General features: G+C 46.1%; 1 protein-coding gene across 1 annotated transcript in view; it reads right to left on the reverse strand.

Annotated features, from left to right (window-relative positions):
- Window positions 1–16,585, reverse strand: part of ATP12A (ATPase H+/K+ transporting non-gastric alpha2 subunit) — a 127,169-nt gene that overhangs the window by 79,549 nt on the left and 31,035 nt on the right. The window contains exon 2 of the mRNA XM_078681821.1: window positions 13,126–13,284. Within this exon, the coding sequence (XP_078537947.1) occupies window positions 13,126–13,284 (159 nt within the window). The remainder of the gene's footprint in view (window positions 1–13,125; window positions 13,285–16,585) is intronic.

The raw sequence follows: 16,585 nt of genomic DNA on the forward strand, positions 1-16,585 counted from the left end.
AAACTACCCTGATCTCCCCCGCCCTGAGCCCAAAAATGCACCATTCCCACACAACTCCCCCAAACCCATCCCTTAAAACTACCCCAAGCCCCCTCCCTGAGCCCTAAAAACCTGCCCACTCCCAAATGTTTCCGGACCCCTCCCCCCAAATGCAACCTCTAGCCCAGCCCCACTTGCCTGTCTATGTCTGGAGCTTCCTGTTCCAATGCTTCTTCCCGACACCCCGCCAATCCTGAATACTATAGGGCATCTGCCTTAACCAAGCATATGCGTAATTAATACGGATGCTTTGTTTGGGCAAGTGTGATTATGCTTGCGGTGTCCCAGAACATGTGGCTCTGGCCACGTTATTCCTGGCATTCTCCGCATCCACTGCTTCTTCTTTTATCTGGTGATAGATTCACCTGGGAAGCCATCTTCTCTGAGTGCTTTACTGTAAAGCAAATTGGTGATAGCCTGGGCCACGTCTTCTTTAATGATTTCCAAACATAAGAGGCTCCTCCCATGCTCCTACATCCTCAATTATGCAAGGTAAGGTGGTCCAAGAATGCCTCATAATGCTCTCCTTCCTCCTTAAGTTCAGAGCTGTAGAGGTCAGAGTAAAAGACCTAAAAGGCATTTGTAATGTCCTGTAGGCCTCTGTGAATACAGCCAGACCCATCCTACATGACTGGGATTGCGATTACGGCTTCCCTCTGACGGAGTTGCACCTCCATGAGCCGTCGCACTTTTTCACTGGGCTTATAGTGGCGGGCTTCGAGCCAATAGAGCATGAATAATGCCAAGGACATGTACAGTGAGTTGAGCTCTAGTTTAGCCTTCTCCAGGGCATGTCTGTTAGCAATAGTGGGTCTTGCAGTGTATGTTTGGGTATACATTTTAATTTCACGTTCTAAGGTGAGTTGTTTCTGGGCTTATTGTTTATTAGACAGGGCTACGTCCCTTATCAGTTGCTGTTGGAGGGTTGCCATGGCAGCTGCCCACAAGGTGGGCCCGATTCACAGAACTAACTTAAGACAAAATCCTAAACTTACTACCATTTACTTATGTTGGTATTCACAGAAGGCACTTACTCATCAATGAGTAAGTGCGTTCTGTGAATACCAAAATGAGTAAGTGCCTTCTGTGAATACCAAAATGAATAAGTGCACTAACTCATTTTGGTATTCACAGAAGGCACTTACTCATTGATGAGTAAGTGCCTTCTGTGAATATCAAAATGAGTAAGTGCCTTCTGTGAATACCAAAATGAGTAAGTGCCTTCTGTGAATGCCAAAATGGTAGTAAGTTTAGGATTTTGTCTTAAGTTAGTTCTGTGAATCGGGCCCGGTTTGAGCAGAGGGGATGGATCCTTGGTTGTCCTCTAGGAATGTCCTTGTATGGGAGAGTACCTCTGCTTTTCCTTGGAGAGATCTATTCCTGGTTGTTTTAAAACGCCACGGTTTCTGAGTCGGAATTAGTGTGTTCCAATGTTTATGTTTATGTTTATGTTTTTTTAGATTTGTATGGCACACAAATACCCGAAGGTGTCTTGGCGCCTAAGATTTAACAAAGGACATAGTACACAGAAGGAGGTCATTGGTCAAAAAGCCAGGTCTTCAATTGTTTTCGAAAGATGATAAGTGTGGGACTGGTCTTGATGGAGAAAGGGAGCGTGTTTCAAAGTCTCGCCGTGGCCACTTGAAACCGTCTATCTCCCCAGGAAGCTGTCCTGGTGCGAGAAACTGGTAGGAGACAGGTCAGGGATGAGCGGAGGGGTCTGATGGGGGTGTAAATTGCAAAAGCTTTCCTTAAGTAATGTGGTCCTGAATTGTGCATTGCCTTATAGGCGATACAAAGCGCCTTAAATTGAATGCGGCATCTGACGAGCAGCCAGTGCAGTTGCCGGATTCCCGCAGCAATTAATTGATGCTTGGGAGTGGAAAGTAAGATCTTGACTGCAGCATTTTGGATGGACTGTAATTTATTTAGAACCTGTTCCTGAGCATTAAGCAGGAGAGAGTTGCAGTAATCCAATTTGGAAAAAACCAGGGTGGACATGAGAGTTTTGCCCGCATCTACTAGTAGATATGGAAGCAGCTTTTTGATTTTTCTTAGAACCAGGAAGGAGGAGGAGACCACTGTATTAACATGATGATGGGATGTTAATTTATCGTCAAATATGACTCCAAGTTTTCTAACCTTGGTGACTGGTTCTGGAGGGGGGCCCAAGTCGTATGGCCACCAGTTGTCAGACCATCCAGGGGAGAGGTTGCCAAAGATCATGACCTCGGTCTTATCTGAGTTTAACTTTAGGCAGTTCCTCGACATCCAGTGGCTGATGGTTCGCATGCCATCCTGGAATCTCGAGGCAACCGCTGCCCCATCCTTGTGAACGGCCAACACCAGTTGGGTGTCATCCGCATAGGTAGTTAAACTCAGGCAATGAGATTTTATGACCCTCCCCAAGTCCGACACATAGATGTTAAATAGTGTCGGACTTAGCAATGATCCCTGAGGTACTCCACACGGCAAGGTGAATGTAGGTGAGTAGAATGTGCCCAATTTAACAGATTGTGAGCGGATGGCAAGGCCAATCTATATTATGCTGGATCGGCGCATGTTTGGAGAGGGAAACCTCTAGGATAGAAACTTCTAGGGTTGCCGGGAAGGTAGCATGAGACATTAGGAAGTAGACCTGCTGGGACAATGCTGAGAAGAAGGAATATTCTGATCCTGTACAGTGTAGGAGGAGCTATATCAAATTAACCATGGTCATCGCAAAAGTCGTGTGGAAGGCCATGTCTCTATCATTGATTCTGTCTATAGGCAGGGTCACTGGAATTATGCAGGGGTTGGCCGAATTATATGGCAGGATTGAGTAAATTATGTGGCAAGAAAAGGCAAATTATGCGGCATAATGCAGAACATTTTGTGACAGTATTACTTCATTATTTTCTTATTTCTACACTTGCTAACACTGTCTGGGTATTGCTTGCACCTCATTAGTACCAGATTAACACCCAAATACAGTAATAAGCAACAGAAAGATGAACAGTCAACCGTTGCAAAGATCCTTACGTAGCACAGCAACATGTGCAGCTGAGATTTTAGTAACATTCGAACCGTTTGAGCTTGAAACAACATTTTTTTTAAATTAAAATGTGCAGATTATATATTATGTGCCAAATGCGGCACATCTGTCAAAAACTGCCATGGCTGCACTACCGCATAATTCCAGTGGCCCTGTCTATAGTGCCCAAGCAGTCTAGGACCGCATTAGGCAATAGGTTCCAGTCACCTCCAGTCACTTCATGGGAAGAGTTCAATTCAGTCAGGGGTCTATGAAGGTGGTGCAGGAAAGTGAATCCGGACCCAAGGGGGTCATTGACGGAGCCCACCCTACAATATTGGATCCAACTCTGAGTTTAGCGAAGGGGTATCATCCATCTGTACCAGTCGATGTTTGGAACACCGTTCTGGAGTGGGCTTCATGGAAAGGAACTTCCACTCCGCATTTTTTTAGAGCTCATTGGTTTGGCAGAGGACAGGGGTGAGGACGCGAGATCAGAAGTAGGGGCCCTGCAGATACAAATTACTTCCCTGAACCTGTCCAATTTAGGTTTTTCTGCTTCCTTCTCAGAAAGGTGTGTCCCTTGAAAGAGGGCGATGTACACTCTTTGAAAGGTGAGATAGGACTGTATCTTCTTATGTTTCAGGTGGTGGGTTAAGGCATTCACATTGAGTGTGATAATCGTGAGTGGAGAATATGCCAGGCAATGTAGGTGATGGGGTAAGGGGTGTGGCTTGAGCAGCCAACAAGGCAGATGTGCTCTGAGTGAGCTCCGTGCTTAAAGCCAATTATCCTATGTTTCTCCGGAGGGGAGCCTGACATCCATTGGCATTAGGCACCCCGTGCTCCCTGCACAGCCCTCTGTGCCTGTCCTCAGAAATGCTGTTGTGGGAGGTGTTTTGGCAGTGCGGTGAGGCTCACCTAATTTGACCAAGGGATTTGCCCGCAGATGGTGTGATGAGGCTACTAAATTAAGCTTGGGACGCCTCAGAATGGAGAGCGGAGAATGTAGCAACAAGGCCTGGCCACTGAGGCCTGATCCATAGCTTGTTATGCCGTGATGAGAAGTGCTCCTGAGAGTGGGGTTGCTCATTCCAACCCCCTCAAGGTCAGAAGAGGAGAGCAATGCTAGTGTGCTGGAGAGGCTGCCTTTGGAGCTCCTGTGTGTGTGGTAGGTGGGGTCGCCCCCTGACACTACTGACGGGATGTGGGAGCTGTCGCAAGGAGCCTGCACGGGACCGGCCCTTTACTTGAGAGTGGTTTCAAATTCTGCTACTGGAAGTACTGCCGGGAACGAGGTGCACTCCCCGAATCCTCACATCCAAATGGGCTGTGGTGGATGTGGTGAGGATAGACCTGTGGGTAAGAATGCTGCTTGCTCCAGCCTATCAGTTAAACTGGGGGAGGTGGTGTGAGGTTGTGACTGCCTTCGCAGGAGCCGGGATTCGACAGGACCCTGCCCTTAAGGGCGTTACAATTGAATGGTGTTTCCCCGAGAGTGGGCCAGCCGAGGAGGACTCAAACTGCTGCATCACCCACTGGGACGCTATAGCCACTGACAATGAGTGACCGCGGGGTCTGTTGGACAGCAGGGTAGTTTGGTTGTACTGTTTCCTGGTGCTCCTGACCTGGTTGCCTAAAACATCTAAGCAAATTTACTGTAACTCTACATTGAACTGCCTGATACCTTTACACATGGTGCCGGTGGTGCTGTATATTACTGGGATGGTCGTGCTGCCACACCCATTGGAGATGAATGGCGAAGGTAAGCAGGTACTCTTTGCCTTCTGTATCTCGAAGGCTGCAGCAGTGACACAAACGTTGAACACAGACTGTTGTTGCGATTGACCACCCTGCCACCTGCCTTACCAGACTATTTATAACAAAGGCCCAGCTTTGGTGAGCAACAGCCACAGCTGCGTACCTGAACTTGGGGCTGCTCGTTCTTTCATGTGCCTATCTAACCATGGTACTGGAAAACAAGCCCTGGCCGGTGGAGGTTGAGTATGTTAGGCAAATTTTCTGGAATTAGGTGGGATGGAGTGGCTGTAAGTTGAGAGGTTCCTTAAATACTTGACCCTCTAGAGCAGATTCAGATGAGCTCCTGGTAATCACACCACAGACGTCGGATGACTTTGTTTGACCCTTACAGTACCTAGCTGTTGCTGTCTAATACCTCACTTTGTCATCGGCGGCAATGTGTAGCTGATTTGACCTTCTGCTTTTCTTTTGCTGGTTGTTCTGCACTATATAACCTATTTGCCCCTCTATTTCTTTCACAGGGGGTGCAGAGTGAGGAGGGTCTTTGTACCCCTTGTTTCGTTGCAGCATGGCTGAGGAGACGCAATGGCAGGGGAGGTGGTCAGGCATGGCCGGGAAACCCTCTATATCCTTATTCATGTGTGGATGGTAAGCTAATACTAGGGTAGCCCTAGTCATGGGCTCCTAGCTATACTTCCTTCTCTGAATGGGATATCTCCATTCTAACTGCTTAGCTTTCTTCCTCATCAGTTACATGACTGGTTACCTCTGCTGAGTTTGGTTATGTTACAGTTTGGGTAGAAAAATGTTGTCCCTCTGCCCTTTAGTATTTATGTTTTCATGTTCTGGCTACTTACATGTTTTGTTATGACCCATTACTCCTACTGGTTCGGATATGCATCACCTGGTTCCCCTTCTGCACTATTCATATTGCATCCTGCATACTAGACCCCATGCGCCACCAAGGCATAGGTGAAAAGTGCCGTTGGAGGTTGAGTATGTTAGGCAAATTTTCTGGAATCAGGCGGGATGGGTGGCAGCATACAGGTACTCATAGGGCACCCTGGAAGCCCTACACTGAAGGGGGCAAGATACCATGGCTCTGCCAATGACTCTCCTCAACAAGCTGGATGCTGTTGCTAGCAGCAGTAGATAAAATTGGTACTACTTTGGAGACAAAGCATACGCCCTTGGAAAACAAGATAGATGTAGTAACGACGGATCTGACTTGGTTTCACACGGATCACTGCAAACTGGCGGACAGTGTGCACACCACTGAGCTGACTCTTACAGAGCTACATCCCAAGGCTTGTGAACTTGACTTTTCGAGGTGCCTAATGGTGGAGCATGTGGAGGTCCTGGAGTGCCGCATGGAGGATGTGGAAGGGAGCTCATGTTGCAACAATGTCTGCATTGTGGGGCTTCTGGAGGGCACGGATGGCACTGAAACAATGGGTATGTGGGGGACTGGTTGAGGAAACTACAACCTCCGGATCCTTTTTCCATGTTCTTTTCAGTGGAGTGCACTCACCATGTCCTGGCATGCCGGACGCCACCGGGCTCAAGTCCCAGGTGGTTATTGCTCTGCTTACTATACTACAGGCACAGAGATGCTGTATTTCGTGAGGCACGGAAACTGCAGGAAATCACAGTTGATAACGCAAAAGTAATGTTTTTCCCAGAATACACATTCTGTGTACAGGCGTTGCAGCTCTTTCCTCACTGTGAAATGCCGGCTCGGAGACCTTGACATCAGATATGCCCTCTTCTTCCTGGCCCGGCTGTGGGTAATGGCAGAGGGGAAGGCGCACTTCTTCAACTCTCCAGAAGATGTATGGGAATGGTTAGACGAGGCGGGCATTCGACGATGGAGCACACAAGGCATGCTGCTATTGCAATCCGGGGTGTGGGGTCCCGAGGCGTTGTGACAGATGTCCCCGGTCATGTCGCACGCCTGGCCTGATGGCTGCACTGGACTTGGAACAGCTCATTCAGGAGAGGTGCAAGTCCTTACAAACTGCAGTGGCATTGACTGAGGTGGACCGCGACTCTGACATGGATGATGATGATAAATCTGTAAGTTGAGAGGTTCCTTAAATACTTGGCCCTCTAGAGCAGATTCAGAGGAGCTCCCAGGAATCACACCACAGACGTCAGATGACATTGTTCGACCCTTACAGTACCTAGCTGTGGCTGTCTAATACCTCCACTTTGTCATCGGTGGCAATGTGTAGCTGATTTGACCGTCTGCTTTTCTTTTGCTGGTTGTTCTGCACTGTATAACCCATTTGCCCCTCTCTTGCTTTCACAGGGGGTGCAGAGTGAGGGAGGGTCCTTGTACCCCCTTGTTTCGTTGTAGCATGGCTGAGGAGACACACGGGCAGGGGAGGTGGTCAGGCATGACCGGGAAAACCTCTGTGTCCTTATTCATGTGTGGATGGTAAGCTAATACTAGGGTAGCCCTAGTCATGGACTCCTAGCTATACTTCCTTCTCTGAATGGGATGTCTCCATTCTAACTGCTTAGCTTTCTTCCCCATCAGTTACATGACTGGTTACCTCTGCTGAGTTTGGTTATGTCACAGCTTGGGTGGAAAAATGTTGTCCCTCTGCCCTTTAGTATTTATGTTTTCATGTTCTGGCTACTCACATGTTTTGTTATGACTCATTACTCCTACTGGTTCGGATATGCATCACCTGGTTCCGCTTCTGCACTATACATATTGCATCCTGCGTACTGGAACCCATGCGTCACCAAGGCATAGGTGAAAAGTGCCTCCATAAATGGTTCCCTTTAATATAGTTACATAGAATGTGAGGGGTATGCTTATGCCAATACTTGGTCTGCCTGAAATGCCACTCCAAACACATTGCATTATTACAAGAGAGGTTCATCTTATACATGTGAAGAGCACCAGACTATGGCGGCACTCGAGTGGGTAGATATTTGCTACTAACTATTCCACTTATGCCCAGGGGGTACTCATATGGATTAGGGTGGTAACTCTGTTGGTGGTTGATGACACACTCCTGGACCTGGAGGGCATATTTGTTATAATAACGGGCCACCTAGACCCCTGCTCAGTGCTCTTGCATTCTATATATGCCCCGAACTCGGAACAAGCCATCTTCTTTCACACACTTTGACACAAACTCTTGAGATAGAGTGACATTCCATGGCGATTTGGGGGGGTCTTTAACAGTGTCTTTGATACTGGCCTTGACCGCTCCTCCCCCTCACCTCTGCCCCACAAGGTTGCATCCTCCAATGTACAAAAGCTCCCAGATTGGGTCCTTCAGTGACAAATGGTTGGCCTGTGGGGGTTTCGGAACCCATATACTAGGTTGCATTTCTTCTATTCAGCACAACATCCTTTACATGTTTGCATTTACAGGCTGATTGGGCAACATTCCTACTTCCCTCCATTGAACAGGTGGAATAGATGGGCTACACCCATTCTGATCACAATCCCCAGACCATGCGACTGGGTTGGGAGGCTAAGCCTCCACCTATCTCTATCTCATGGCTTCAGTCTGCCTTGCTGGAGGATCCCCTGTTTCGCACCTCTGTGGAATCGGCAATTGAGGACTACTTTGACTGCAACACTGGTACCACCTCCTCTAATTTAATTGAATGGAATGCATTCAAGGTGAAGATACAAGGTCACTGTTTGGGAGTTCAGGGCAACATTAGGACATCAATAATCAAAGACATAACCAAGTTGGGAGGTACCCTTATAGACTTAAAGACATGGGCTACTGGAGACCCTAGTGTTGCCAGAGAGCTGTCAAAAGTATGGAGCGACCATGTCATGCAGCTAGACAGACTGCAGTGCTTTTATTGTGCTGCATACTTGGCTCTACAAATGCCATGGCGGATAGAGCCGGCCGGCATTTGGCCTGCGGTATCAGACAGGACCAGCCTCAGCGACCTATAGAATAATTACGCTTTGATCCAGGTTCCTTCCTCTATATGCAGTGCTCTCAAGGGACAGTCTCTCTACCTCCCAGAGGGAGGCAACAGTCATCTCTTTACCAAACACCCAAAAAGTACCCACTACTTGTGGGTTCCTATAAGCCGATTGCACTGCTCAATAACGATCATAAGATACTGGTAAAATTACTCACTGATCGTTTTGCCCCTTTGGGCCCACCTTTGCTTCACCCTGAGCAAAACAGGTTTGTCCCAGCCCGCAATACCTCTGTGAATTTGCGCCGCTTCTTCTGAGTCATGACTTATGTGTGACAAGTGTGCCCTCTTGCAGGGTGTCTAGTCTTAACCCAGAAATGGCCTTTGACTCATTAGAATGGGGGTATATTTTTACCTTATTGGTCCGATATGGCATTGGTCACCGTTTTCTTCACCTCGTAAAATTGTTATATACCAACCCTCTATTCAGGGTCAAGATGGGGCCTGTTATATCAGATGTAATTTCCATACACAGAGGAGGGATGAGATAGGGCTGCCCACTGTCACCACTGCTTTTTAATTGGCAGTTGAACTGCTGGCACAGTTGCTGCGCTAAGTCATTATATGTGGATGACATGCTGCTATACATTCAAGACACTCATGAAACGGTTGCTTCGACTATTACACAGTTTGCCATCATTTCTGGTTTGAGGGCCAACTGGGTGAAATCTTGCCTATTTCCTTTTCACTCAGATATTATTGACCCATCCTTTTTCCTTGTTGGGTACAGTTAGAGTGGCAACAACATAAATTTAGATATTTGGGGTGAGTATTTACCACTCCCTGATTGATGTCATTGAGGGTAATGTTGTGCGGGTGGTGACATCCTTGTGTGCCCAGATGACCTTCTGGCACACATTGCCTCTGGCGATAACAGGGAGGGTGGCATTGCTGAAGATGGTGGTGGTGCCCCTCCATTTGTACTTCTATACGAACCTCCCTATCCACATCCCTTGTGGGTTTTTCCATTCATTGGAGCAACAGATTAGCAAATTCCTTTGGAACAAGTTGAGATGCAGCGTGGCCCTGGCGAAACTTTACTCACCCACAGGCAAAGGGGGAATGGCTGCCCCACATTTTGAGAGGTATTAACTTGCTGCCCAAATTCAATGAATTGCAGGGTGGCTGGCAGGTCCATATCTTTCGGATACAGCAGCGATCTACCCAAGTTGAGATTTGCCTACTTTATTGAACGTATTTTACCCTTCACAAGAGCGAAGATACCCGATTTACTGTTACTGGGGGTTGCTAGTCACTGCTTTCGCAGATGTCTCTGTCTCACCAAACATACGATCCCCTATGCAACCCAGGTTGGCACTGCTGGCCAAACCAAACCCTGGAGGGCCCACATCTGTATCTGAACTGGCAATCTGGGATGAGTTGGGCATACATACCTTGGGGGACTTACACAGACATAGCATGCTGGCGATATTCGTCGTACTGATGGGGGAGGATAGCCTGCCTCCGGGACAGTTCTTGCTACACAATGCACTGCTGGCCATGATCATGCTCCACTGGGGGGAAGTGACCATCTAACTGACCATGCATCTCACAGTACAATACCTACAAGTGATAAACGGGGGCAGACACCTCATATGCTGGTTTTCTGATCACTTCGTTCCCACACTGCTTCTGAACTACTCTCTTTGTGTCACCGGTGGGAGATGGATTTGTAACACGCTCCTGCATTGAGAAGGGATGGGCCGCTGTACTGGGGAGCCCGAGACACGCACCACGCAACACCCAATTCAAGCTTATTCAGCTCTACATTGTACAAAGAGCCTGTCTCACACCTGCCAACATCAATAGATGTTATCATGGAACTGATGCTGCCTGTCCACGTTGTTTGCAGGTAGATGCTGACTTACTCCATATGTTTTGGTCCTGCCCGCGCTTGCATACCTACCAGGTCACTATCACTACCAGATTTCTGCCTGCACTGATCTACATACGTGGGTGGTATGTCTCCTTGTACTGTTTTGCAGGAGGAAGAGGAACAGGGTCACATCCCGCTTTCTGGATCTGGGCTTCATAGTGACCAGGCATTCTCGTCACCCGCTGATGGAAAGCCCCTGGGCTCCTAGAGGTCACAGCTTGTGAACACTCAAAATCAGCTGGGCATAAGCAGGGAGTGTGGCCCTGCACAGAGAGGACACACTGGGAATACATCCATACCCTATTGCTACTTATTGGGATACTGTATTGACTGAGTTACAGTCTAATCACTCTTCCATGTTGGGCAGTAGCCCGGGGACAACAGAAGTATCAGTTGAGCAGCCAACGGCTGGGAACAGACGTTGCTCATATTATTTACACTGGCACTCCTCACGTACACTCCCAACCTGCGTTCTTGGGTACCATAGTGATGGCTGCGTTATGTACCACTTGTGGGGTTATTAGACCAAGGGTATTGGAGCTGCGCTGTTAAGTCGTGGAAATCAATGCAATGTTATGTTTGGATTTCACATTACATGTTTATTAAAATGTATGGTTCTGTTTTTGCAGTACAATATGACTCCACTGGCGATCTACCGGTCTTGTAGTTTCTCACAGGGGTTACCATGACGGAGTTCCTTTGCTTGTGCATGAACATACGGCTAGTTTGCATGTTCTGATGTGAGACTCTGCCAGGTCTATAACCCCACACATGCGGTGAGGTGCAACTCATTGCTAAGTTACAACAGTGTAGTTGGTAATATGTTTCTTTTGTACTCTGTTGTCCTTATATGTCCTACTGAGTCTTTTTTCCATGCTATTGGACTGTATGGAAGTGTGTAAGATGTACAACAATAACAACATATAAGAAAACTGTCTTAAACAGATTCAAACAAAAACTGGGGCTGAGGAGAGCGGCTTCTAGAACCTCAGGTACAGTGGGGTGTAGGCAGCAGTGGTGGGTGATGGGTGGGTGGGTGCAATCAGGCCAGTTGGACAGCTGAAGTGAATAGTTTCCGTCGTGGCCACTGGGGGTTTGTAGGTGAAACCGGACCTGTCAGGAGGGAAGGTACGAGCAGTAGAACTGTGGTGAATGGAAGGAATGTGAGTGGAAAGGAAACAATGTTGTGCGCACTGTAAATATGACTGTCAGAGGTGGGTGTAAACTGCGCCTGTGAATCGTAGCTGCTGTTGAGGTACTAGTGCCGGCTGAAGTAGGAGGATATAGCTACAGAAACACACAAAGCCATGGACAGGGCTACTGAATCAGGCAAATGGTGGAGGAAGGGTAGATCCAATCTCGGGGAAGGGGGAGAAGGGTCCAAGGGAAAGATGTCAAATACTTTCCAAAGTTCCTACCATAAAAGTAGCAATGGTTAGATATGTCCCTGGAGGAAGAGTAGGGGAAATATCATATCCACTCGATCTGGTTAGGACCAAGGTCAAGCACCAGACAGCCAGCCTATAGCACATATCATAGTGGGAGAAGCGCACCAAATGCATACAGATCTGTAACATATCAATCTTTTCAACTTTCAGTTTTAAAGAAGATATGGTTTGGAAGCCTTTGATAGGAAAATGTCTTTTTGTATTATATTATTCGACTGCAGAAAGAAAATAGACCTTTTGAGTCCAACAGGTGGGATTGGCAACATTAAAGTTAGGAGTAAGCAAAGTTATAGATTTGCAGTTTAACTTTTGTAACGTTGTATGCTAATCCCCCTGAAAAAAACTTAAGGTTTTATAGATATTTTCACAATCTGTTTTAAACTTTAGAGGCTAATAAAAGTTGGATAAACAAACAGTTTCTTTAAGAACTTCGCAAAGGTGTTAAAATCTTATTCTGCCAAAATTGTAGCCATTTGTTTGTCCCAAACATGAAGAACTGGAAACAATTTCTGCAAACTAGCTGATTTCTTTCCTTTGGCTACCCCGCTAGGGCTTATGGCCCGAATCAATCTCTATGTTGTGCTAAGTATTTTGCCACGTTTTTCATGTTAAACCCGGTGATTGGGTTTTCTATTTTTGTGTATACTTCATATATTACATTCCTTCTCCCCAATAACCCTCTAAGACTCAACTAAACTAAATAAAAAATATATATATTGTCTTACCTGGTTCGGTGTTCTGCTTTAGCATGGCAAAGTGTGACTTTAGAATTTTAATATGGGAATGGCACAGCTATAAGCCTACATCATGCCTCAAATGGTTTGTACAAATCAATTTTGTTAGGATCAATTGTGTGTACCATAATCTGATGAAAATCAGTGTAGTGGGTTGTTGTGTGGCTGTTTTATTGAGCAGGCCCAAACTTATGTATTGGGCTAATAAAAAACCTAGTGGGAACCTGAAAGTATGAGAGACAGCACTACGAAGTCAGCGAATTGACCTAGATAGCCACAACTCACCAATTCAAGTTCCTGCTTCAGATCATCCACACCCTTGCCTTTCTTCTTCTTCTTAAAGATTTTCTTAAGATCTTTGTATTTTTCCTTGTCTGGCCCCTTCTCTGGTTGTTCTATGTCCTTCGTCCCATTGAGCTCCACAGAGTAGATATCAGGATTTGTCTGAAAGAGAATCAAACTAGATATTAGCTGTGCTTTTCAGTGGGAAGGGAAGCATAAATGTACTAGGGATGAGCAATAATGGTGGTCTAAGATAGGCAACATAATGTGGGTAAATGTAGATTGGGAAATGTTGTGGGCAAGATTAGTTCACCTTCAAATGTCAACTGTCAATAATGTAACTATGAGTTCCCCAAAAAGGTTTTTCCATAAATGTATTGGTAACACTAGAAACTCAATGAAGAAATTCAATGATGGCCGTATTCCTACTTATGCGAGCCTGAGTCGAAACAATAAGACCCCTACAAATATTTGCGAAATCTTACGTGCAGTTCAATTTTGATGGGCATGCTTACACCATTTCTCCATCCTTGCACTCGACAAGAATAAGCTCAAAAGATTGCTGCAGTTGTTTTCGGTAGGAGAATGTCCCTCACATTTGACATTTTCCAAAAATGGTCTGGGTGAGAGGTATTTTTGTCTATCTATCTCATATCACTCTCTGTAAATTATGCTATTTTTGTGATCACTGTTAGACAGAGAGCATGTGCTGCCATTTTAACCCTCTAAGATAACTATATGTAGTTTGATAACAATTAAATAGTGTTCTGATTCTTAAAGAAGCAGGCCTTACATCACTTTTGTGGGAATACATAATTAATGTATTTTTCTCTTTTATTAATTACATTTGTTAGGGGGATTGTTAGCAACAAATCCTTTAAACGCTTAAATGGTTTAAAACGTATTCTTCTTACAGGGGACCTTTTGTGTTTACATATTTTTACTAGGTGCTCATAAAGGACTGTGGCCGCCTACAAGTTCTACAAAATGCGGCAGCTAGGCTGGTAATGAGATTACCCAGAAGAGCGGCATCCAAGCCCACCTTTGCAGCTCTTCACTGGCTTCCCATTAAGAAAAGGATCCTGTTTAAATCCCTCCTCATATGCCATCGCATTCTCTGGCACAGGGCTCCCTCCTATCTAGGAGATCTGGTTATCAGGTATGTGCCAGGTAGAGCGCTGAGATCAGTAGGAACAGGACAGTTAGTAATCCCCAGGTTTCAGAAAGCCAGGATGGGCGGCCGCTCTTTCAGATTCCTAGCCGCACAAAGCTGGAATAAACTCCCAACATGCCTCAGGCTGGAAAGATCTGAGTCCAGGTTTAGGAGTCTTCTCAAAACTCATTTATTCACTATTTAGGGATGAGCAGGAACTGGGGGTGGGTCCCTGACTTCTGGTAGGTTTTCTCTCCACAGCGCGGGGACACGCCGGGAAGGCGTCACCAGGCGCTCTATAAGCTCCTTTATTATTATTATTATTATTATAAGTGAGAATTGAGGATATAGAGATTAAATGCCTGGCCAACATGCAGACAATCTGGAGCTTATTTTGATGATCCAGAATTCGGGTGCTGAAATGATATCTGGAATCCCTGGAGCTCAGTTGCTTCTTTAAAATGCAAGTCTAGAATTTAGGTGCTCGACCATTGCATAGATGTGTTTACGTTGAGATGCCTAACCAACATTTCTGCAGTATCTGCCATAAGTGACTTAGCAACATTTACACATTTTAAGAATTTACAAACTTAACCTTAATGATTAGCTGTATAAACATAGTGTAATGTTCATACAGTGCAGTGCTTGAACAAAACGTAGCATCTCTGTAGCTAAGATGTGTAATCAAATGGTGAGCGTTTTTGAACTGGGGGCCGCCTAAACTAAATTTAGACAACTTTGTCATTTGCTTCATACTCAAAGTAAAGAAATTCAGAACTTTAGGTCCCTATTTTAGAGTTTCACAAAATTATATGCTACTTGACACGAAACAAGTATTGCATTTACATAAAAAATGTGACTACTTAAAACCTCTTTTGATGTATACCTTTGGTTCACCTTTGAGAGAGAAGTGCTCCTAGCTGGCTGAAAAATCCTTCCACCATAGTATTCAAAGCAGAAAAGCACTAGTAAGGTTGACTCTGCTGGGCAGTGACTTTCAGTGGTCACTGAAAAGGATACTGCTACAATGGCAAAAAAGCGATCCATGTTGGAATGAGATCAAAACTCTAGCCTATTTCTGACAAACCCACTTGGATCAATGTGTTTCTCTCACAATTTATATTTGTAAACTGTGGTTCGTTAAATTAGATTTTCCAATATGAACAAGTAACCAGCGTGGACTGCAGCTTTCAGATTTGCCAACTTAGATACATATATAACAAGCATTTACAATGCAATGGTCACGGCATTATTAAAGGTAGAGCTATTGGCATTGTTTTTTTTAATTAATAAATGGCCTTGTCATTTACATAGGCAATAGCTTAATCGTTAAAGAAATTGCATTGCCATTTACAATGCTAATATGTTTATTGTTTGCAAAAGCATTACTTATTGCATTTACATCAACACAGAGGTACCCACACAAAGCTACCTACATAGAGCATTCACATAGAGCTACCTACACAGAGCCATACTCACACAGACAGAGGCATCCACATATAGTACCACCTACAATAAAAGCTATCTACACAGAACCACATCCACACACACACAGCCACACACAGACAGCCACACACACATAGAGGCACACATACACACACACACAGAGACACACACACTGAGCTACACACACATACACATACCTACACACACAGAGGCACATACACAGAGCCACACACACACAGATTTACACACACACTTACAGTTACACACACAGAGCCACACACAGAGCTACACACACATATATAGACAGAGCTACAAACACACGGCGGCGGCGACCCTGGTGCCCGAGTTGGACCGGGTCCCGGCCAGCGCCTACAAATTGCTCTGGGCAGACATTACTAAATGCCCACTCCCCTTGTCCCCGGGAGCTGCTCTCCCCCATGACGGACGTAGCCACAGCGGGGGGCCGGGCACAGCCGCCCATCTTCGGGGAAGGGGGGGCACAGCACTCACCGCAAAATCGCTGATCCCGGGGACACGTCCGAAATGGCGGACGTAAGCTTCCGAACATTTTCAGATTCAGGGGCGTGTTCGGCGTTCTAAAAAGGGGCGTGGCTAAAAAGTGGAAAGAACAGAACGAACACGCCCCCGAATCCGAAAGAGACGGAGCTTCTTTCGAGTGACGCCTCTCTCCTCCAAAGGCTGGCCTCTGTTTAGGAAGCCAGCCAATGGAGGAGAGACGAGGAGAGAGGCGGGTTTAAGCACCCTACTGAAAGACATTAAATATCCGACTTCCGGCTGGCAAGCCAGCCTTCGGTCCTCGACCTAAAAACGTGGAGGATCAGGTTAACAGGGTCAAGTGCCACA

This window comes from Lissotriton helveticus, chromosome 3_1 (genome assembly GCF_964261635.1).
Source record: "Lissotriton helveticus chromosome 3_1, aLisHel1.1, whole genome shotgun sequence".
NCBI classification, from domain to species: Eukaryota; Metazoa; Chordata; class Amphibia; order Caudata; family Salamandridae; genus Lissotriton; species Lissotriton helveticus.